At 39.3% G+C, this 23,295-nt stretch overlaps 1 protein-coding gene across 2 annotated transcripts in view; it reads left to right on the plus strand.

The window, feature by feature from the left end:
- Positions 1-288: 288 nt before the first annotated feature.
- The window catches only part of LOC109439125 (broad substrate specificity ATP-binding cassette transporter ABCG2), a 43,981-nt gene continuing 20,974 nt past the window's right edge, over positions 289-23,295 (plus strand). Inside the window, exons 1-6 of one of the 2 annotated variants that reach the window (XM_074323709.1) lie at positions 289-882; positions 10,667-10,888; positions 15,453-15,512; positions 16,232-16,346; positions 16,928-17,080; positions 19,417-19,574. In XM_074323709.1, coding sequence (XP_074179810.1) covers positions 10,686-10,888; positions 15,453-15,512; positions 16,232-16,346; positions 16,928-17,080; positions 19,417-19,574 — 689 coding nt within the window. In that variant the 5' untranslated portion in view covers positions 289-882; positions 10,667-10,685. The remainder of the gene's footprint in view (positions 883-10,666; positions 10,889-15,452; positions 15,513-16,231; positions 16,347-16,927; positions 17,081-19,416; positions 19,575-23,295) is intronic. The other variant, XM_074323715.1, reaches the window with a different exon arrangement.

Genomic DNA, 23,295 nt, shown 5'->3' on the forward strand with positions numbered 1-23,295 from the left:
AGGGGCGCAGGGCACCGTTAGTGACCAAATCCGTCAAGGCCAGACGAGGTATTGATCAGCAGGGGTAGCGTCCTGTGATGACCATGGCTTATAGCAAACTGTCCATCTCGGAAGAGCCCTGGAGAAGAAGTTTTGGGACTGTTCTTGTGTGCTCGGGGAGAGTCGTCTTCGTTTCCCCTGCCAGCGGGCAGGTGGCTGCCAGGTGCGGTGCGGAACTTGGTACCAGCGCTACAAGGGTCGTGGGCTCCGCCCTGACGATACACGCAGCGAGGCAGGAGGCGCCACGCCTTTCGCCCTCTGACCAGCACGGATCCTCAGAGAGCCCGGGCGTGTGGGGGGGACTTCGCCCTGCGCCTCCCCGCCCGCAGCCGCAGGTGTCGGATGTGAAGCCCGCATCCGCGCTGCCTGCGCTCGCCTCTCGCCGCCGGGGCTCGCAGTCCGCCGCTCCTGACCCCGACCCCGACCCCAGGACGACGCCTTCCCAGGCTGTGCGCCGCGCCTGTAAGAGTTGGGCTCGCGAGGAGGGCTGCCCGCGGGGCTGTGGGTGACAGTCCGGGAAGGTCGCCCTCCGGCTCTGCTTTGCCGCGCGCCCGCTGAGTCTTAAACCGGTGGTTAAGCACCCAGTCCCTTGAGCGCAGGAGGGGAGAGGGAGTCCTGGTCGGTCCAACAAAGACTGGGGAGACGCAGGAAGGAACCGGGAAGATTTTGGAAAAGCTGCACGATTTAGAAAGCACAGTACAGGTGCTTGATGTCATTGCGAAGTAGGAGCTGCTTAGGGAATGTTCGGAAGGTCTGGCGGACTCATCTCAGCGTTTATGTAAACGATTATTAGTGCTCTGCCTCTCAGCGCACGGACCCTGACATCAGCCCTTGAATTGCCAAGTGAGTAAATGCTATTTGAGATGTGTGTCGCTTGAAAGGTCGGTGGGAATTGCGTGTACTTTTGGTAGAATATAGAAAACTGTTCAGCTGAGATGACTAGGGTTTAATTAGTGCCTCCCAGTTTCATTTGAAAGTGAATATGAAATGCAAACTGAAAATGCAGACTGCTTTTTCAGAAAACGATGCTTTGGTGCAACTGTTTCAGTGTGTGCTAGTGTGTGTTAAGGGCCCTTTGGTCAAACTCTAGCTTTTCTCCAAATGTGTGAAACTAGAGCTGATACTGGATGGATGAAAACTTAGTGAGCATGGAAGTTACTGCAAGGTGGGAGAAAAGTTTGTTAACATTAGTGTTAATACTTTAAAAGGCATTAACCAATATATTTATTCTTTTTCTTATCCTCAGGACATAAAGTTTGTCCACAACTTTGGATGGTTTGCTGAAGAGTTCTTGAGCTCCCTTTTGTAATTTTTCTGTGGATAGTTTCTAGATTATTAGAGAAGTTAGAACAACACAGAAAAATAGAAGACCAAAAGGTTAGATTGCAAATCTAGCAAACAGGTAAAGAATATACTTGCAATGTTGCCTAGTTTTATTTTCTTGCCTAATGGTGAAAATATTGAGGCTCATTGCGCTATCAGAAAAAAACAGTACAATCATAGTAACAAATGTTTATTGGCCATCTTTGCTCCAGACCCTGGGCATTTTGGGGGCTAAAAAAAAATTAACACTTTTCCTCCCACCTTCTAAGTTCTTCTAGCCTGGCTAATACGTTAATAGAGACAGATTAACAGGAGAAAATCAAAATTTTAATACATGTGCATGGGGAATTCACATAAGCATGAAAATCCAAAGACAGTGAGGCAGCATTGGGTTTATGACATTTTGGGACAAAGGAGAAGGGGTGGGGACAGGGTCTTAGATTTCAGGAGTGAGAATGGGGGATTTACAGGTAGTTGAGGAGCAGAACACACTTGGCAGGCAAATCCTTGCTAGGCTACTCAGAAACTCTGGGACACTGGGTATCTAGCTAACAGGCCCCTGCTGAAGCCCTCTTATTACCATATTTAATTCAAATTAGGCTGAGGCTAGCATCCTAAGATCTCCTTCCTGAAGCAGGTTTTTTCTATCCCAGTCCCGGGGTAGTTAAGGTGAAGGGTCAAAATTCTTTCTGAGTCCTTCTTAAGAAACAGCTTAAAATCAATATCCCAAAAAGGCTGCTCAGGGTAGCAAACTTTGGGTCACTTCAGCATTCAGCAAGAACTCCCTTAGGGAACACATTCTTTTGCATCAAGATGGTCTTAAAATACACTTGTATCTAGAATCTATTTCTGCATTAATTTTATTAAGCATCCATGAAGCAGTTGAGGTGAGCATAAGTATTACTAATGGAAAATAAAGTGCCACCCAGAGTAGAGTTACTGTGTGAGCACATTGGAATGAACATGGACCGACCAGAGGACTCTGTGCAAATTGAAGTTGCATCCTCTGGCCATAATAAAAAGGGAGCTATGACTTACACAGTTCAATGAGGATAAAGGGGAGAAACACACCAGCTCCTTAGAGAGGCTTTCCCTGGCATTTACCTCTGAGGGAAATGTCTTGTGTTACAGAAGGATGTAGAGGAGACTGAACCATGGCAGTGGGAGAGCATCCCGTGTGCCCATGATAGACAGTACGTGCAATGGTGCATTTCCTAGGACTGCTTGCTGTAGCTGTAACTTTCCTTACTGTAAGTGTTATGAAAAACACGTGTTGTTTGCTAAGACCCTGTGGTCACACACATGCTGCTGTTTAATGGCTCGGGCCTCCTTTGGGGATAAATCTAGATTTTCTAGTGGGATCGGTGAACCTCATATTCTTCAAACACTCTCTATTTCTATCTGTCAAGAAGTAATAGAAGTTTGGCAAGAGTTGAAGAGTATATCAAGTGGGAAGTTTTATTCTGTGTTGCTTACTTGGGTTGTAGGTTAGGGTTGAGATCTGTTAGTAAAAACTAATGAACCTAGATGGCCATTTAGCATATAAGCCATTTTAGCATATAGCATATAAGATATGTAGGTCTGCAGGAAACTAACGTGAATCCTTTAAAAAAAATCAGTTCCCAGTTTACTCCAGGATGTGAACCAATAATTGATAAAGTGTCTAGATGTCTTTGGCCTCATAGGTATTTTTTTAACAGCTTCATGATATATAATTCACAGGTGCTACAAATTACCATTTAAAGTGTACAGTTTGTGCGACCGTCACATTTTCATCATTCTCTCCTTTAATTATCCAATAGCAGTCACCTCCCCTTCTCATGATATTTCTCCCACCCCGTAGTTTTTTGAAGCAAGTATTCTACCTCAGTGGGAGACTGTTAGAAGGTGGATATCTAATTTTTAAGCTACATAGTTAGCTCATTTATAGAGATAAAATATTGAAAGAATTGTAGCATTGAAAGTTAGTAGTATACTACTGGTTGTTTAAATCTGGGGTGGGGAGCGGCCTGGTGGCTCAGGTGGCTGGGGTGCCGTGCTCCTAACGCTGAAGTCACTGGTTCGATTTCCACATGGGCCAGTGAGCTGCGCCCTCCACAACTAGATTGAAGACAAAGAGCTGCCTTCAATTCCCGCATGGGATGGTGGTCTGCGCCCCCTTCAACTAAAGGTTGAAAGTGACGACTGGACTTGGAACTGAGCTATGCCCTCCACAACTAGATTGAAGGACAACGACTTGGAGTGGATGGGCCCTGGAGAAGCACACTATTCCCCAATATTCCCCAATAAAATTAGAAAAACAAAACACCTCATAGAAAGTGGGTTTTTTCCAAGTTCAAAATGAAGTATTAACAACAGGGCAAACCCTACATAGTTGTCCAGCTAGGATATAGTCAAGAGAAGTCTATTACCTAACACAACTTGCACAAGGAAATTTAAAGATTTCCTGATTGACTATTGTTTTGGAGTATCATTCTCCCCTGATATTTATGAGACTGTTGGTGAACTATGAAATTCCCATCCTATTTGGTCTATACGTGAGAGCAGGATTTTTGGATTAGCTTCTACTGCTGAAATTGGCCCAGGGCCCTGTTGAAGTGTTATTTGTAAGTTTGATGGCTTATAGGAGGGAAGAAATAAATTTCGTTTAAAAATTTAGATGCAGGGTTTAAAAACAAGGGTTAAAATGATCGTTAGCAATGTCCCCACAAGGGGAAGAAGCCAGGATGCCCAACTCCAAATCTTGGACCAAGATCCCCAAGATTCACTTAATTGTTGGCGGATCCTGGAAGCTTTATCTTTTAACTTTTGGGCAGCATCTCTGTCAGGCTGATTAACATAGAAACAACAGTCTTCTTCTAAATATAAGCATAGCCTCCCTTACCCCTTTTCAGCGGGTTTTCAAAGGAATGGTTAGGGACTGATTATTGGGGGCTATGTTGATCTCTGGAGCCAAGTAGACGAAGGTATAGGTGTCTATGCAAGTACCTGGAAGGCAAGATAAGACCTAGTCCCGCAGAGAAAAAATATAAAGCAATAATGAGCAGCACCAGCAGTTTTGTTTGAAGAGTTTAAGGTCTTCAGTTGTCTTACAGGACCAGGAATGACAGTCTTCCTTCTGGGGGAGACCTGTGGAGACTTAAATGAAATAAGTTAACTCAAGGAAGTGAACCCAGTCACTGACTCTCTGAAGCCCAGCAACCGTTGGGGTGCTTGGAAAAATTGCAAAGCGTTCCTTTTTTGTAGGAAGAAACTGGTTTGTTTTAGGCCCCTGGCTTTCCAGGGCTGCAATGTGTAGATGGGTGGGCCTGGGGGAGATGCTGGTTCTCCATATTTCCTAAGTGCCTGCTGAAAGTTTCCCAAGCTAACAACATAGGAGATAACAGAATTGAGGTTAGAATTTAAAGCAATGGGCAGCAGTTGGAGCCAGGGCTTCGAGGTCTTTTGATAAAACTTTTCCAGAATTTAAGTTTCCTTTTTTAAGTTTAATTTGTTTATTTTACATTTCCTCTAAGGTATAGACCAGTGATAAGGAACAGGGTGAGTAAAATGAGCCCAAATCTGGGAGCTTGCTTTATTTTTTACAACCGAGCAGTTTTCAGAGGTAAAAGGTCCAAAGTGAGCAGTTGAGACAGAATAAATGGCTTCTATATCAATTAGGAAATTAAAAGGTTTACCTGCCACATCAGGGTCACCTGGAGTTTCACCCCTGTGATGAGAATAGCTTGGGAGCTGCTGGGAACTTTAGGCCCATTAGTCAATCACAGCCATTTGTGGGGAAGGAGTTGGTCCCTGTTCCCTCTAGAACGGGGCAATCCCTCCCTCATTGCCGTTTTGTTTGCACAGTGGGCATGGCTGCTTTGGAGAATTGGGACACTTTTTATTCCAGTGGTCTGGGCTTCCACATCCAAAGCAGGATCCTTTATGTGGCATTTTCTTTTCTGGGGCGTTTGGGGTGCCTTGAGGTGGCCTCAGCCCTGGATTGTCTATAACTGTGGCCAAAAGTCTGGCCTGTCTCTGGTCTCATCCTCTGGTCTCACTGTTCCTTTATTCCTTGTTTTCCTGTCTGGGTTGTTAACAATACTTAAACAAATTCTGGCCTTCTTTAGAATCTGAGCCTCTTTATCAGTTCTAATAGCTAGAACCATTAGAATTCCCTGCCAGTTAGGGGAAAACATCAGGCTAAGCTTCCTTATATTGGCCTATAGCTGATATCGAGGAAGGCACATGAACTCTAGCAGTTCTAAAATACAGAAATTTAGAAACTATTAGCAAAGCTTAATTTTTAGATTTAGTTTTTTTGAATAACCAAGAACCTGATTGAGACAATATAAAACAGAAAATTATTTTGATGGCACATATAATCTTTGCTTTTCAGGCAGAAAACTTTCTCATAATATCAGTAGATCAATAGTCTAACAAACTTTTTATCTTATTTAGTAGAAAGAGAAAACTTGAATTTTGCACCAACTTACTTTTTAAATTAGTATTAGTTTCAGGTGTACAAAAGAATGTAATAGTTAGACATACCCCTCACAAAGTGATAACCACCCTCCCCCAATCGACTACCCCTCTGATGTCGCATACAGCCGTTACGTTTCCACTGTCTCTATTCTTTATGCTGTACTCCATATATATATATATATATATATATATATATATATATATATATATATATATATATATATATATATATAGTTATAGTTATAGTTATAGTTATAGTTATAGTTGGCATTCATTATTTTTCAGCTTCAGATGTACAGCGCAGTGATCAGGCATCTACACCATCCATGAAGTGGCCTCCCTAATAAGACAAGTGTCCATCGGATACCCTACAAAATCTTTACAATATTATTGATTATATTCCCCAAACTGTCATTCATATCCCTGTGGCAATCTTGTGGTTACCGACTGTGCTTTCTAATCCCCTCACCTTCCCCCTTATCCCAACCTCCCTCCCATCTATCAACCTTCAGTCTTTCCTCTATATCTCTGAGACTGTTTCTGATTAGTTTGTTCATTTATTCTATTCTTTAGATTCCACGTATAAGTGAGATGGTATTTGTCTTTCTCCGTCTGACTTATTTCACTTAGCATAATGTTCTCTGGGTCCATCCATATTGTTGGAAATGGTAAGATTTCATTCTTCTTTATGGCTGCATAATACCCCATTTTATAAATGTACCACAGTTTCTTGATCCAGTCTTCGACTGATGGGCATTTCAGTTGTTTCCATGTCTTGGCTATTGTGAATAGTGGGGTTCAACACAGGGTCGGTGGCCCAAAAACAGTGTAGAATTTTTATTGTACATGCTTAAAAATGCAGAGAGTAATGCTGAAAGTAAGGTTTTAGATGTAGACTCTCTGGTCATTACACATCCAGGTGAACAAAGCTCCCAAGATGCAGCGCAGAGTTTACAGAGCTCACGGGCAGATTAGCCACTTGACACACTGAGATGGTCCTCACTGAAAAAGAGCAGATTGTTCCTAAACCAGAAGAGGAGGTTGCACAGAAGAAAAAGACCTCCCAGAAGAAACAAAAACTTATGGCCCAGTCTGCTTTTAGGCAGATAAGTGATTTCAGGAAGTCGGATGCCTTCAGCTGAATATAACTGTTCTGCCACAGTGGTGTATTCAAGTCACTCCCCTTCTGACTGTGTCCAGTTTCAGGGCCTTAACACAATTGTGGGTGTCCCTAGGACCTCTCCTGTGAACTGGAGAACATCCAAACCTGTGCTTCATCTCCGCTTGGATGTCTGAAAAACACATGTTCCAAGCAGAGCTTCCTGATCGTGTCCTTAATCAAAGTGAATCAAACATTTCTAGGAGGGGATTTTCAACTCTTGTCAGTGTTGCTGGTAGTTTGCCTCAGAGAGGACGAAGAAATGATCATTAATACATTAAAACCATGTAATTGTTCACACTTTAAAAGGGTGGATTTTATAGTTTGTGAATTATATTTTAATAAAAAAAATTGTTCATTGGATACATCACTTTGGTAGTTGCCTAATTTTGTCAAGAGTATCTTTGATATGAGAGTGGGGTGGGGTGAAACCTGACTGGAGTGGGTTCAGAATGAATTTGAGGGAGACGAATTAGAGGGCACTAGGCAGTGGCTGTAGGGCTTTTATTTTATTTATTTCTTTTTTGAGAAAAAAGTATGACTCAAAGGGGTCATACCTTTGGGGCTTATAACATCATAATAAGGGAAGGAAAGAGGGACTAGGGAGAAGAATTACAGAATATTTATAATCAGTAGAAAAGGAAAAAATTGATGCAGGGGAGAAAAAGTGAGAGGTGGTGGCAATGATTGGGGAGACATCCTTGAGGAGGCAGGAGGGAATGAGAAGCAATGCATAAGTAGAGGGTTAACCTTCGGTAGCAAAAGGAGGCCTAGAAGAGTTGGCCCCTGATATGTAGAGGGAGTGGGCTGGAAAGTTAGGACATGGATGAAAGATGGTGTAAAAAGGAAGGGTGGGTGGGTGAAAAGAGGTCTTTATTTACAGTGCCAAGGTGGGAGCCTGCGTGGCTGTGGTAGTGGGGAGGGCAAGATCATTAGAGGAGAGAAGCTCAGGGAGCTGGGAAGGTGAAGGACAAAGGTCTATATGGATTTTGAAATTCCCTGAAGCCAACAACATAGTAACCTTCAAAATTGTATGTGACAGTGTAAATCCATCGATGCCTGTTGGAAAACAGTTCACACTTGGATGCTCAATTAAATGTGGGTTTGTAGCATTTTTAAAAAAATTAAGGAGCAACACAGTATTGTATGATGAAGACCCAAGAGGGTGTGGTCGTTGGTCATCCATGAGAGTCTACTCAGTTTTTAACCAAAGCTATACCTCCCTGGGATGTCTCAGACATCTAAAACTTACCACATTGCTGCTGAGCCTTTGAACACAGGTGGGGTTTTCCTGTATTTATTCTGCTTTGGGGTTCCTAGAACTTCCTCATTCTGTGGCATCAGTTTTGGAAAATGCTTGGCCAGTAGTTCTTCAAATATTGATTCTGCTCCATTGTTTTCCCCACTCTTAATCTTCAGTTACATGTGTATGACAGTACCTTTTTCATCACGTCCCATATGCTTCTTAGGCTTTTTAAATATAGTTTTCATTGTTTTCAGTCTGGATTTCTTTTTATTTTCCAAGTGATAATTTTCACCCATGCTTCAACCTGGATGTTTTCTACATACTAGTCTACTACTAATTCTCTTTGAGTATCAGTATCTAAACTGCTGTTAAACTCATCTATTGCTTTTTCGAAAATATGTAGATTCTGGTTTTTTGGAAATAGTCTACCTTTTCATTTCTTTTCTTAAATAGTATATTATGCAGTTATTTTAATGTCAATGTCTGATGACTTCAGTCTGTATTGCCTGTGGGTCTATTTCTCTTTTCTTGTTTTTGGAACATTAGGTCCTATTTTCTGAAACTCCATATTAATGTTGATTGAAAATTTGGATGATTATATATTTTTTTGACAGTGGATTTAACTCCTAGTTGACAAATAAAGTATGAGCAGATCGCTCTGATTCAGTAGAGGCTGGTCTGTTTCTGGGCTGCCCATATTGCCAGGGCATAGCCCTTCTGGGATCTCAGAAGCTTGGGTTTCTAGGACCCCTCCTCTTTGGTAGGCTTGCAACTTCAAATTTTCTCTCCCTTGCCCTGAGAGACTGCTGAAATATTTCCTCAGCTGTTTTTAGCCTCTAGCAGTTTCTTTCTACCTGTGTTCTTTCTGAGTTTTGTTCTGGGTGTATAGTTTGCCTGGATAGGAAAGGGCACAGAATGCTGGGTTTCCCTCTGTGTTATTTCCTCCTTTCCAGGCTTTTGGCTCCTTAAGTCCTGGGTGCTTTTGTTGGTCTCATCAGAGAGAATTCTTCAAACTGTTGCTTCTTATATTTTATCTACTTTTATAGTTATTCTTAGGAGGGTGATTGGTTTGGAACAGCTGCTCTATCATAGCCAGAGAAAAAGTTCTTCATAGATTACTTTGATTTTTAAAAATAAAAACTAGGTTTCAAAAAAAAAAAAAAAAAGTAAAAACTAAAAAAACCCAAACCAAAACAAAAAACACACACAACAAAACTAGATTCCCCGAAGTTTCACATTTCAAATCTATTCACAAGCTATTGAATTTGCCTTCTGCCTAATTTCCTACTCTAATAAAATCTTTTAAAGGGGCTTTTTGTTACTGCCATAATGAAACCTTTAAACTTCATTTATAAATTTAGTACTCAAGTTTTTGTTTCAAATTCTTTAGCTGCTTAACTATTGGTTTGATTTTCTGAAACATTTTTACACTTAATTCTAAATCTTCCTGGATTTAAATATGTTCATCCATTAAGGAAATGATTGTGTCATCCCAAATAATTTTGGAGTTTATCTTCTTAGCTGATTGAAGGAGCGTAACAATCAGTGATATAAGCCTGGAGCTATACATTCAGAGAAGTTTCTCTTGTTCCTGACTGCCTGGCTAAGCTCCCTTTTGTAACAACTATGTCATAAAACCAAAAATAAAAAAATAACCAAAACCAAAAACAGGAGGTGATGGTGACCATGTAGTCTGTCCCGATCTTGGATCATAGTATAATATGCTTTTCACACTCGCCAGGTTTATAACTCCCACTTAGGTTTCTCCTGCTTCATGAATTTTATATAATTTTCAAACTCTCCCTATTTAGTTGTTAGATATTTCATTGACACTTAATTGAAGTTTATGTGTTGAGAATTGTGTCTGCCTCCTTAATATGGGTTACAAGGTTGTTCCTAACACAGTGATGGGGACTGTCCACTGGAACTGGAGTTATTTTAGTGCAGTTTAAAATGGAGTTTTTAAAAAGTTAATATATCTTATTGAGCACAACATATCAAAAATATTTTTAGTTAACATGTAGTCAATGTAAAATTGATTAATCAGGTATTTTATATTCTTTTTTTAAAATTTGGATTTCTGTTCTTTTCATTATTTTTTGAGACACAATTGACATGTATCATTAGTTTCAGGTGTAAACATAGTGATTCAATATTTGTATATATTGTGAAATGATCACCACAATAAGTCTAGTTAAATTCCATCACCATAGTTACTAGTTTTTCTCTTACCATGAGAAATTTTAAGATCTACTCTCAGCAACTTTGAAATATATAATACACTATTAACGCTACTTACTGTGATGAGCATAACATCCCCAGGACTTATTTTATAACTGGAAGTTTATACCAAAATGGACTTGTTTTAAGGGTACCTAGTGTTTATAATCTCATTTATCTGGATTATCAGCTTACTGTTGCTTTTCCCTCTGCAGAAAGGCAGAAACTCTCAGGATGTCTTCCAGTAATGACCAAGTTTCTATCCCAATGTCACAAAGAAACACCAGTGGCCTCTCCGGGAAGCCGTCCAATGACCTGAAGTCATTTGCTGAAGGAGCTGTGTTAAGTTTTCATAACATCTGCTATCGAGTAAAAGTGAAGAGTGGCTTTCTACTTGCTCGAAAAACAACTGAGAAAGAAATACTAATGAATGTCAAGTACGTGCATGAATTTTTATGTAAATCGCTTTGTTGACATACAGTGAACTGCACAGGTTTTGCCTGTTACAAGTAAGGTGCTATGGACATTTGTATACATGTCTGTACAGATACATAGACACATACTTTCATTTGGCTCAACTGGAACTGAAACGTCTGAATCATATATTAGGTTTATGTTTAATATTTAAAAGAATTGTCAGACTATTTTTAATGTTATACCGTGTGCATAACCAAACAATTTGAGAATCCAAATAATTTGAGAAAGCAAATGATTAACATGTCATTTAGTTTTCCTCGGTAAGCTTGGTGGGTTTGTGGACAGAGAGCCTGGCTGTATGACTTATGATTTCTTGATCGTGGATATAATTTTAATCTGTGAGCTTCTGTTTTCTAATCTGTGAAATAAAAGATCTATCACTATACTTTATGAGCCAGACACACTAGGTTCTTAATGCACTTTATGTCCTTTATGTTCTAGAAGCAAGAGTCATGATGTTGAAATGACAATATATTGTGAAAGTACTATGATTTTCAAATAGATTTGTTTCAAATAAGTAGCCTGTTTATATAGTCGTTTATAATCTATAACAATTTGCCTAATGCTTTCCCCTATTATACAGGTAGACAGAAATTACTTAAATACCGTATATGACATCTCTAGCTTAGCTTAAGTACGCAGTTGAAGTCCAGAGTAATGGAGAATTTAGGATCCAAATCAATACCAACTATGATATTCATTCTCGTCTTCCAGCAATGAATTCATTTAGTGGTGGTGGAGTGGGCAGTAGCATGGTGTGTGGGGTGCAGGGGGATGAGAATAGAACTTAGTTGGTACCACATATCTGTCTTCTTTCACAGATGAGAGCCATTAAGATTGTTCGTGTTTTTCTGATTTCTAGAGAATTGAGCCTGATTCTTCCTCTCTGGAGTGGGGAATGCATCTGGGTTTGCTGGGACAGCATAGCCTATGTGTTTTGTTTTGGTAATTTGTTTTTTTTAATAGGGGAAATAATTATTCATGAAAAAAACAAGCAACTTTTTCTAGCTCTCTGAGATTGGAAGAGTGGTTATAAGTGGTTATACACTTTGGCCAGGTATGGTGCAAATCTATATATTGTATTAGGATGGTGCAAAAGTAATTGCGGTTTTTTTCAATTAATTTTTTTAACCTTTTAAACCGCAGTTACTTTTGCATCAACCAAATAGAATCAGGTGTTTGCTTGATGCATTTTATGGGATTGTGGTTTTATCTGTTACTAGCAGTCAACTGCTCCCAGAAGGCTAGGAAATAAAAAAAAATAGGAGCGAATATTTTTGGATGTGGGTAGGGAAGAGACGATGGGGATCTGAGATTGATTGGGTGGTGGTGAGGTCAGGGGCTCGTAGGATTAGATAGACCTTTGTTCATGCAGCAACACCTTCTGTCATACCCTCTTCCTTGTTGCTTTCTTGTGTTGGTTAAGAAACCCTGACTAGGAACATAAGGAGAGAAATGATAGACACAAAGCTTTTGTCTTTTGCTACGTGCCTAGTTAGAACTGACTGACCTGTTTGAAAGGTGACAAGATTTTTGTGGAACATAACAATGAAGAAAGTGTTGGTCACTTCAGATTTTGTGCTAAGTGGAAGGTGACAAATAGTTTGACTATGTGCAGGTTGAATAGGTTAAAAATGCATAGTGTGCGAGTATACATTTATCTTTATGTTTTATAGCTAGTAGATTAGTAACCTGATGTAATAAAACTGTCATCTGATCAAGGCTTCTTAATGCTTTTATGGTGCAGTGGTAATCTTTCCAGCAATATTTGAGTCCATCTTTACCTGCATTTTTTGGTTCATAAAAACACTATAAACTTTTTTTTCCTTTTATTAAATATTTTTAACTTTTCAATTATAAGTGACATAGAATATTATACTAATTTCAGGTGTACAGCATAGTGATGAGACATTTATATACCTTACAAAGTTATCGGCCTGATAAATCTGGTAGGACACTACATTTTTTTTCGCTTACTGATATTTCTGGTTTAGGCATCCATCAGAAAAGTCATTCCTTTTATTCCATGCAGCATTTCTAATTTTTCTCCTATCTGCTGTCTTCTACTAAATAAAATAGCATTTCTTGGATGGGAGAAAGGTTGCTCTCATTTCTCTTAGTTTTGACTTGTGTTTGATCACACCACAACCATTCAAAATAGTAAAATATTCCAAAAACAGCTGGTGAGGATCTTGATTTTTATTTTGCCTTTGGACATTCTGTAATGTCATTTTTAGAACTAAATAACTAGAACTTGATGTCCTCTTTGGGGGGAAAAAGATAAAACAAAATCTGACTATGAGAATTCAAAACGGTGAGATTTTGCTACCTTATGACAAACGTTTCTGTTATGCTTAGTTTGTCTCCATACCCAAATTTGAGCTTTTTCTCACCAATGCTGAAGGTCTGTGGAAAAAATGGTCCATTCCAGTAGATGTGTAGATATCCTGTAATCTTCAGGGAAATTCATTTTCTTTCTTTCTTTTTTTTTTTTGAAAATTAATTTTCTACTTGGAGTTTTGAAAAATTTATAGTTTATTTTGAAATGATTTCAAAGTTAAGCCTTGCAGAAACAACTAATTTACCTAAATTTCCCAACTGTAAACACCACACTGCACTTGCTAGTCATTTTGTCTCTTTACATGCCCACTGTCATAAGGATTTTTCTGAACCATTTGAGAGCAAGCCGTCCACATGGTGCTCTATTATCCCTAACTCCTCCACCGTATATTTTTCAGAAATAAGGACCATCTCCTATAGAACCTCTCGGTCATTGTCTAGGATCCGCCCAGGGAAAGCAAAGCCTCATAATGGATGCAGTGGTGGGTCCTACGGGGCCGCTGGTCAACCATGCCCCTCACGTAGCTGACTGACCACCATATCCTGTCTCCTCAGTCTCATCCAATCTGGGATTTTCCTGTTCTGCCCCAGGTGAAGTTAACCTTGATCTCATGGTCACGTTGGTGTCTGCCAGCCTTCACCACAAGGTCACCACTTTCCATTTTGTAATTAATAACTATTATGAGGGGAGATACCCTGACGTTATTCCCAAACCCTATTCCTCATTAAACCTGAACACACCTGCTTCAGCTGCCATTGATGACACCTGCCTGAATCAGCAATAACTATCACGATGATAGTTACCAGAGGGTGATTTTCTGTTTTCATCCTACTCTTCTGTGTGGGTTAGTTTGCATTCTACTGAAAAGAAAAAGCTTCATTCATCATCTTTCATTCATTTATTTATATCAGTGTAGACTCATGGATTCCCATTTTATTCAGTAGCATTTAATAGTAATGCATTATCATTAATTATCTCGATAATCCTATTGTTCCTTAATTGGTCAGTGGGTAACCTTTCAAGGTAGTTTCTGGGTTTTGTTGTTTTGAACTCATTGTTTTTGGACATATTCTCTGTTTCGTTGAGTATTTTGTTGGCACTGCAAGAAGTTCCAGGCTCACTGTGTGCTTAGCCTCCCTCAGACCTGAAATGAGCCGATGTTCCTTTTTGTGGAGTTTTGTATTTATAGCCATGACCTAGGTGTTTGGAATGTTCATTGCTACTGGGATGTCATACTTTCCAGGCCTTTTCAGGGGGCAGACCTAGGGAACATATGTATATGTTTAAGTATGCATGCATCTAAACCTTTTTATATCTGTCCGTGTATGTGGATTAAAACCCATGACACCCAATTCCTGTCTAATGCCCCAGGGTTATTTCCATATTCCTATCTTTATAAAACATCTTCTCAGAAAGTGAAAAACCTGGTTCATTATTCTTAGTATACTGACTGGTTTGCTCAGTCAATTTTCTTGTTCCTTAGTAGAAGCAATCTCCCCACCCTCCAGCTGTCTCCTCTCTTCCATCTCTCTTTGCAGCCTGTGTTCATAGGTGCTGAGGTAGCTGCACCGCCACCCAGCACTTCCATCACCTTCGCACTAAGAAGGGAAGGTAAAGTCTAATGGAAATGACTGATGTATTATTTGAACATGGTATAATAGGAGAGAATGCAACTTAGGTTTTCTTTCCAGTGAGGCTATGCCTAATTTCCATACATTTTTTCGTTCTTCTTAACATTTGTTTTCATTGAAAGCACTTGGTTTTCCTATAAGCAATCATCATTTATAAAAACATACAGACTTCTTTCTTCAGCAAATTTCGAGTGTCTACCAGGTACCTATGGAACTGAGCCATTTTTCTCGTAGGTCCCAACTGGTGATGACGTTCTTTGTAGACTAGACTTCCATTAATTGACCATTTGATTTCTCTTCCTTTAAAAGTTGGTTTGTTGGGATGGCCGGTTAGCTCAGATGGTTAGAGCGCGGTGCTCTTAACAACAAGATTGCCGGTTCGATCCCCACATGGGCCACTGTGAGCTGTGCCTTCAAAAAAAAGAAAAGTTGGTTTGTGCTTGTTTTTTGTTATTTTCATAAACTTTAGGTGAATGTACTAAATTCAGACTGTAAATTAGTAGTACTGGATTTAAAGTGACCCAGTAAATCAGTCTGTTTCTGTATTTGTAGTGGGATCATGAGACCTGGCCTCAACGCCATTCTGGGACCCACAGGTGGAGGCAAATCTTCGTGAGTATAACGAGTATCATAAGTCTTTTCTCTGCAGTGTTAGTGTGTGTTGAAAGATCACTTTTAGGAGAGCAGGTCTTTGTTGAGCATTAGTACATGTCTAGTCTGGTTCTAGGTGCTATGGATCCCATGCAGTTATGCCAGCTGTGGTTCTGTCCTAGGAGTAGGAAGTCTTATTTCAGCTTTACTAACAGGAGGTGATAAGGTGATTGGCATTTGAGCTAATGAGATGGAAAAGGGAGGGGATAAAATAGAAAGTGGGGAGATGGAGCCAAAGGCAAAAGTGAAGGCTGAGTCTCAGGTAAAGCGGCACATTGCCTGTGTTGGCTCCCCCAGCATCAGACAGCTGGAGGGCAGTGTGGGAGGTCTATGCTGGATCAGCCAGCAGTGCCTTGCTTTATGTTCTTGGGCTTTATGGTAATATAGAGTCAAAAAAATATATAAATATATAAATATATAAATATATAAATATATAAATATATAAATATATAAATATATAAATATATAAATATATAAATATATATATATATATATATATATATATATATATATATATATATATAAGGTGACAATTTTAAAAAACACATAATTTTAGTTAAACCATAGAATTTTTTGATTAGTTAACTTTCCAACTTGTACAAAATTTGGATTCAGAGTAGCTGAAAGATATAGTCCGAGGTGGAGGTGAAAAAAAACAAAACATGTGTTTCCTTTCATAGGCTGTTGGATGTCTTAGCTGCAAGGAAAGATCCACAGGGACTATCTGGAGATGTTTTGATAAATGGAGCACCTCAACCTGCCAATTTCAAATGTACCTCAGGTTATGTGGTACAAGTAAGTATTCATGGATTTGCATTTTAGATTTATCTTGTTTCTATGTGGGCAAGTGCCGTGGCTGATAGTTCGGTTTGCTTCCCATTGAATCTCCCGTAAGACATAGAGTAGTGTTACCTGAACATGCAGGGAGAATCTAGAATAGGACTCTTGTAAGCACAGTGATATTAGTTCTCCTGGTGGCATATGACTCTCATAGGGGCCATGATTTCACTTCTAGTTACCATATTTCCAGAAGATACACTGTTTTACTGTTTTCCTTGTATTTAGCTCTCTCCTTCCCCTAGCTTAGAAAGATATTTTGGCAAATCCTTGCATAAAGCAGTCTGGAAATGTCTGCTAGTAGTAATCATAGTTATGTTTATTCTATCTGGGTGTACAGATAGGAAATAAGAATTAATTCCATCAGGCTTTGCAGTTCTCTGTATACGGGAGTTACTGTGATTTGTATCATTGCTAGTTCATCATTATCTATAACTCTCCCCGGTATATTATTTTTGTGGATTAAGTTACATGTACTAAAGAGTGATGGTACTAGAAAAGACCTGATATGTCTTGTTAAAATGCTCTTTTGCCTTAAGGATGATGTTGTGATGGGAACTCTGACAGTGAGAGAAAATTTGCAGTTCTCAGCAGCTCTTCGGCTCCCAACAACTATGACAAATCATGAAAAGAATGAACGGATAAACAAGGTCATTCAAGAGTTAGGTCTGGCTAAAGTGGCAGATTCCAAGGTAACATGGAAAAACCTGATGGTATCTCCAGGCAATAGGACCTCCATGGTGTGGCTAGTGTAACTCTTATTCCCATTTTTTCTATATTGTGTGTGGTCAAAAGTGGCTGCCTACCTTAGGGTGAGAAAAGTGACTAGTTACGTAATATGGAGGTGGAAATAAACCAGGAAAACATCAAAAAATGATTGAATCCTGGAAATGAAATATGGCATGTGGTCCAGTTTGTAAAAGTGTTCTTTGCAAAGAACAGGTGTCCTTTCCATGTGATTATAGCTCGTGATCGTCCCCCACACAAATTGTTTAGGTCCTGTCACGTTCAGTGTCTGTACACTAACTTTCTTCTTTCCGTTATCTCCTTCCCCTTTTAGCTATTCTTCCTCTCTTCCTCCAGGGGACTTTGTTGCTTTGGAGGCATATTTCTGGAATTTAGAAATGACATGACTCCGTGGGTTCTTCCCCTGTGTGTTTCACTTTGCTATAATTTGGCTTCCAAAATTATTTCATTAAAATTGGGGCTTATTACTAATTTGTATAGTGTCGAAGTTGTTTTTCTATAGGGTTTCTTTTGGCACTTTGTCTCTCATCCATCTCTTCCTCCCCCTCTCCCTTCTGCCAATATTACAGGCATGTGCTGGGCTCTCTTAGGTTTTATAGGTGAAAGTTATGGGCAAGAGAGACAAGAAGAACTCCTTATATGGGTTCTGCAGTATCAGGAAGAGGAAATGAGACGAATGAGTGAAGTTTACAGTTGATGAATATGTATGGACGATTTGCTGGGAAGATTTCTGAAGCTCTGGGTGAAGATGAGCTTTTTAGAGTCTGATGGCTCCAGTTTAATCCCCTGTGATACCCTTTACTTAGAGGGAATGAAGACTGGGGTATTCTTCTGGCTGCTGCGTCATACTATACTTTCTGACAGTCTTTTCTATAAAGTATATTTTGCTATATTTTGTTTGATAGAATGCCTCTGAGATACTACAATGTACCACTTATTTTCATTTTATGAGTGATTCGGTTTCCTTTGCTGGGGCTCTGTTTATTTGATTTTGTCATTCCAGTAAGGTGCTTTCCATTCTTTACCTTTAGGCAGTCATTGCCCTGAGTTCCTTGCATGGATTTCCAAGGAATATAAGCTGAAGACAGTTGTTGACTTCTTAGAATTTATTTATGTAATTGATTGAAACAATACATTAAGAATGTTTATGTTTTATGAAATTTTAAATGTAACAGAAATATAGAGAGAATCATCTCATTACTACAGTTTTGATATGATTATAGTATAATTAATACAATGGTATGATTACTAAAAACTTTCACCTCGATTTTTCAGTTGTTAACATCTTTTTCAGTAAAGGCCTCATATTTTTCTTTCTGAAGTAATTTAAGCAAAGTTATAAATATCATATGTCACTCCTACGTACTTGTTATGCACTTTTGAAAAAGATATTTGGCTATGTTACTACACTATCATTGTTAACTAACAAAATTAATAATATTTGATATCAGCTATATAGAGCTCATATTCATTCACATTTCTCCAATTCTCTTTCCATGCCTTTTATTGCTCAATTGTTATTGGATAAAATCAAAGGCATAACTACCATTTGAATATTCTCTGTAGAAGACTCTTAGTATAAGAATTGTTGCTTATCTCCTGCCTTTCCCCAAACCTTCCTGTTCTCCCAACCGCATACAGGGCCCTTGAGTGTTTGAAAAGACTGAGCCAGTTGCCCTGTAGAATATTCTGCTTTCAGAATTTGTCTGAAAGAATAAGTCGGGAATTCTGTGGTTATTTAGGGTTTAAAAGGGGTCAGTTTGGGAAGCTTATGGTGATTTAAGTGGTGCTAATGTGAATGGTAGAAAGTGCACTTCCTTAGTTGCCACCCCCCAGCTCTTGTAACTCCACATGAGGACTTTTTTTTTAAGTCGGGTAGGAAGCGGAGGGTATTAGAAGAACTAACAAATTATAAATGCTTTTACCTTTTCTTACCCTATCTTTATCTCTGTTTTCAGAATGAGATTTCACTATGTAAGGGCCACATTATTTCAGTTCTAACTTCCATCTTAAAGCTAAACTTTTGATGTGATAAGAAACATATAGAATGATTTGAAACATGGTTTTATATCAGGCTTAGTCATGCACCAGCTCTGACCTGAGCTTCACTTTACCTGTCTAATTAAGGAGAAACCTACCTCCCAGATACTAATTTATTTGCTGTTCAGAATAAATGAGGATATGAGATAACGTGCCTCTTACAGGTTTGGCTTATGTAAGGAACTCAACAAATGACTGGCTGTGGTTGTTATTGTTAATATTGATGATAATTGTGTTTTAGGTTGGAACTCAGTTTACCCGCGGGGTGTCTGGAGGAGAAAGGAAAAGGACTAGTATTGGAATGGAGCTTATTACAGATCCATCCATCTTGTTCCTGGATGAGCCCACAACTGGCTTAGACTCAAGCACAGCGAATGCCGTCCTTCTGCTCCTGAAGAGGTAAATGCTATGGGAACATTATTCTTACATTCATGCAATATCTGATCACCTGCTGTGTACCAGACATGATTCTTGGTGCAGAAGATTTAGCAATGAGCACAGCAGACAAACATTTCTATCGTTTTTTTTTGGAGGTGAACAGTCAACTAACAAATGTAAGTGTTTCAAGAAAATGGAACAAGGTAAGAGTGTAGGGAAGACTGCTGTGGTGGGACTGAGGGTGCTGTATTATACAGCAGGATGGTCAGGGAAGTCCTCAATGATGTGCCATTGAGCTGTGAGCAAGACCTGGGGGTCTGGGAGGAGAGAGTTCTAGTTGGAGGCAGTGGACAGTGGTCCTCAGGCAGACCATGACTAATGTGTTTGTAACATCAAGAAGCCAGAGGGACTGGAACCACTGACAGAAAGGGAGTTGGGCTTGTTAGTGTATTAGTTTTTGGGCTGCCATAACATGGTACACAGACTGGGTGGCTTAAATAATAGAAGTTAATTTTTTTCAGTTTTGGAGGCCAGAAATTTAAGATTAAGGTGTCTTCAGGATTATTTCTTCTGAGGCCTCTCTCCTTGGCTTGTAGGTAGCTGTCTTCTCCCTCTGTCTTCATTTCACCCTCCTTCGGTTTTTCTGTGTCCTTATCGCCTCCTCTTATAAGAACACTGCTTCTTACTGGATTAAGGCTCATTCATATGACCTTCTGTAGCGTTATTTACCTCTATAAAGATTCTACCTCCAAATAGAGTCACATTCTGAGGTGCTATTTCTTAAGAATTCAACATATGAAGTGTGTGTGGGGGGTACAATTCAGCCCTTAGCATTTAGAATAAGACAGGAGATGGAATTGAGTGGGTGGCAGATAACTGTAGGCCACAGTGAGAACACTGGCTTTTCCTGTACCTATGTGACTTGGGAGCTTTCAGAGAGTTTTAGAAGGAAGGAATGGCAACCACATAGAGAACAGACTGTGTAATTGGGCAAAGGTGAGTGCAGGGAAACCAGTCAGTAGGCTGGTTGTATTAACTCAGTTGAGATGATTGTGGCTTTGACTAAGATGGTAGCGGTGATGTGGTAAGAAGTGGGTGGATTCTGGATCTATTTTGAAGATAGGACCAATGGGATTATCTCATGAATTGCACATAGGTTGTGAGTATTGAGAGCATGGATTCTAAGACTTGGGACCTGAAAAATGGAAGAATGGAGTAAAAGGAATGTCATTTCCTTTTGTCAAGAAAGACTCTGGGAGGATCATGTTAATAATAGGAATTTGAATATTTAACTTGTTGACATTTTTTTACATTATTTTTTTAAAGTTTGAATCTTACAGAAAAAATAGAATTGTTGGAAAAAAATCCCATATCGTCTTACGTAGATTCCACAACTCTTAGCATTTAATTCCTTTCACTCTCCCTCTGTCCCTCCCTGCCACATGTATATGGGTAGTTTTATTTGTTTGTTCATTTGTTTTTACAGGGTTGGTACACATTAGGAGCTCAATAAACGATAGTGGCTGTGGTTGCTATTGCTAATAATGATAATATGTGTGTTTTAGTTTGGAACTCAGCTTATCCCCATCCCCCCAAATCCTCTGGAGGGTAACTCCAAATTATCAGCACACTCCTTTTACATTATCACTTTCTTTACCTTCCAGCGAGGAAGTCACAGTGATACCATTGCCATCATTCAATCCATAGACTCCACTTAGACTTCAGCAGTTGTCCCAGTCTCTTTTTCCTTTCTGTCTGATGATCCTCTCCGTGGATACATTTTTCTAAGCTTGAGCAGTTCACAATCTTTCCTTGCCTCTCATGTCCTCACCTGTCTTCAAGAGTACATTTCATAGGGTGGCCCTCAGCTGACCCCATCCAATAAGTTTTCTCATGATTAGATCAGGCCACGAATTCTTGGCAGGGAAACCACAGAAATGATGCTGTGTTCTTGGTGTATAACATCAAGGGCTGCATGGTTTTGATTTCTCCCACCATGGGTGATGTTATCCTTTACCTGGTCATGTGGATGTCTGCTGGGTTTCTCTGCTGTGAAATAACTACTTTTTTTCTTTGTAATTGACTAGCTTTTTGTCAGAGGATGTAATCAAGTGTTAAACCAAAGTCCTGTTCCTTTTCAATGATCTCCCCAGCAGTTTTAGGATATACTTACAACTCCTGCCTATGTTACCTACTAGTATGATGGTTACCAGGTGGTGATTTTGTATTTCCATCATTCTTTCCTCATACATTGTTCTTATTTATTTTTATGACCAAATTAACCCTGATTTCACCAGTGGAACCCCCTTGAATCTGACACATGTCCGTTTGACATGTCTATGATTATTCTTCAAGTATTTCTTTACTTTTTGGTTAATAAGAGATTCCAGGCTCATCTTATACTTTTCCTGTGCCAGATGCTTCTCTACGGAACCCTAGTCCCTTCGGTGTAATTAAGAATTGTAAACCAAGGTCTGATTATATAGTGCTCCCTACTACTGGCATGTCATTTCTTCTCGCCCACTTAGCAGACAGAGACAGGAAATACACATGTATGTGTGTGACTGTGTGTATATATAATATAGAAATATATTTCTACATTTGAAACATAGAAATTCCTTATTAGAAAATATGTATTCAACATATAGTGTGTATATACGCAATTTGAATAAAAAGACACATAAACATACATCTGGAAACTATTACTGTATGTCATTATGTATATATTTTTAAAAATCCACAAGGTAATATTTTCAATTTTTATCTAACAACTGAGTGTTCTTTTTAGTCTGCACCTTTTCCATGTTTGTAAGTGACTTTTCAGACAATGAGAAACTTGACTCCTATTATCTCAATATATTTTCTTACTTGCTCAGCAACTAACTTAATTGTTCAGTGTAACCAACCCTTGTGGCGATTTCTTCTGCCCACCATCCCTAGGAACCTCCCTTTCCCCAGCCTCAATTTTGAAAAGCTGCCAGACACAGTCTACCTATAGCATTCCCACCTGATTACTACCTTGCTTTCTCTGATTGCCGTGCACTTGTAAGCAAGTCTTTCTGCTAGGATGAGAAGAAATGTGAAGATGGGAAGATATCTAAGATTTTCAACATCTTCAGTTTGAGATGTCAATTGTACATATACAATGACCATCTCAAGTAATGAATCTTGGGTTCAAGTTAAGTTAGAGAATACATCCATGTTATTTTTATCATCTGCAATTATGTTAACAGTGTTCATTAATCAATCATGAATTGATAAGAGTACTGTAAATATTTTCACTATGTTTTGGCTGGTTATCCCATAAGCATCTTTGCTTATGCCTAGAGCTCTAACCCAATCTTTCTCTAGCTTCACTGTGCACACTAATCTCCTTGGGTCTTCTTAAAATGCAGAGTCTCCATTTCTTGTAGGAGATACTGATAATGATGCCATTGGTCCTCAATAGCAAGGCTCTCACACCAATCCACTTCCCTACTTCCTGTTATTTTTCAGCTCCTTATTGTCTACGGACTGAAGTTCCACCTTCTGAGTAAAGGTTTCATCACATGCTTGTTTTTTGATGCAGACTCTTTCATTAGCTAGCCTCCTCATCTCCTCAACCTAACTCTGCAATGATACTGAACTACTTGTAGCTTCTTGAATAGACTGTGTCATCACACTCTTTATTCTTCTCTATGTTTCTTCGCCTTGACTACCCTTTTTAGTTCTTCTTGACTTATTCCTGTTGGCCGCTTTAATA

Source organism: Rhinolophus sinicus, linkage group LG02 (genome assembly GCF_036562045.2).
Source record: "Rhinolophus sinicus isolate RSC01 linkage group LG02, ASM3656204v1, whole genome shotgun sequence".
In the NCBI taxonomy this organism is placed as follows: domain Eukaryota; kingdom Metazoa; phylum Chordata; class Mammalia; order Chiroptera; family Rhinolophidae; genus Rhinolophus; species Rhinolophus sinicus.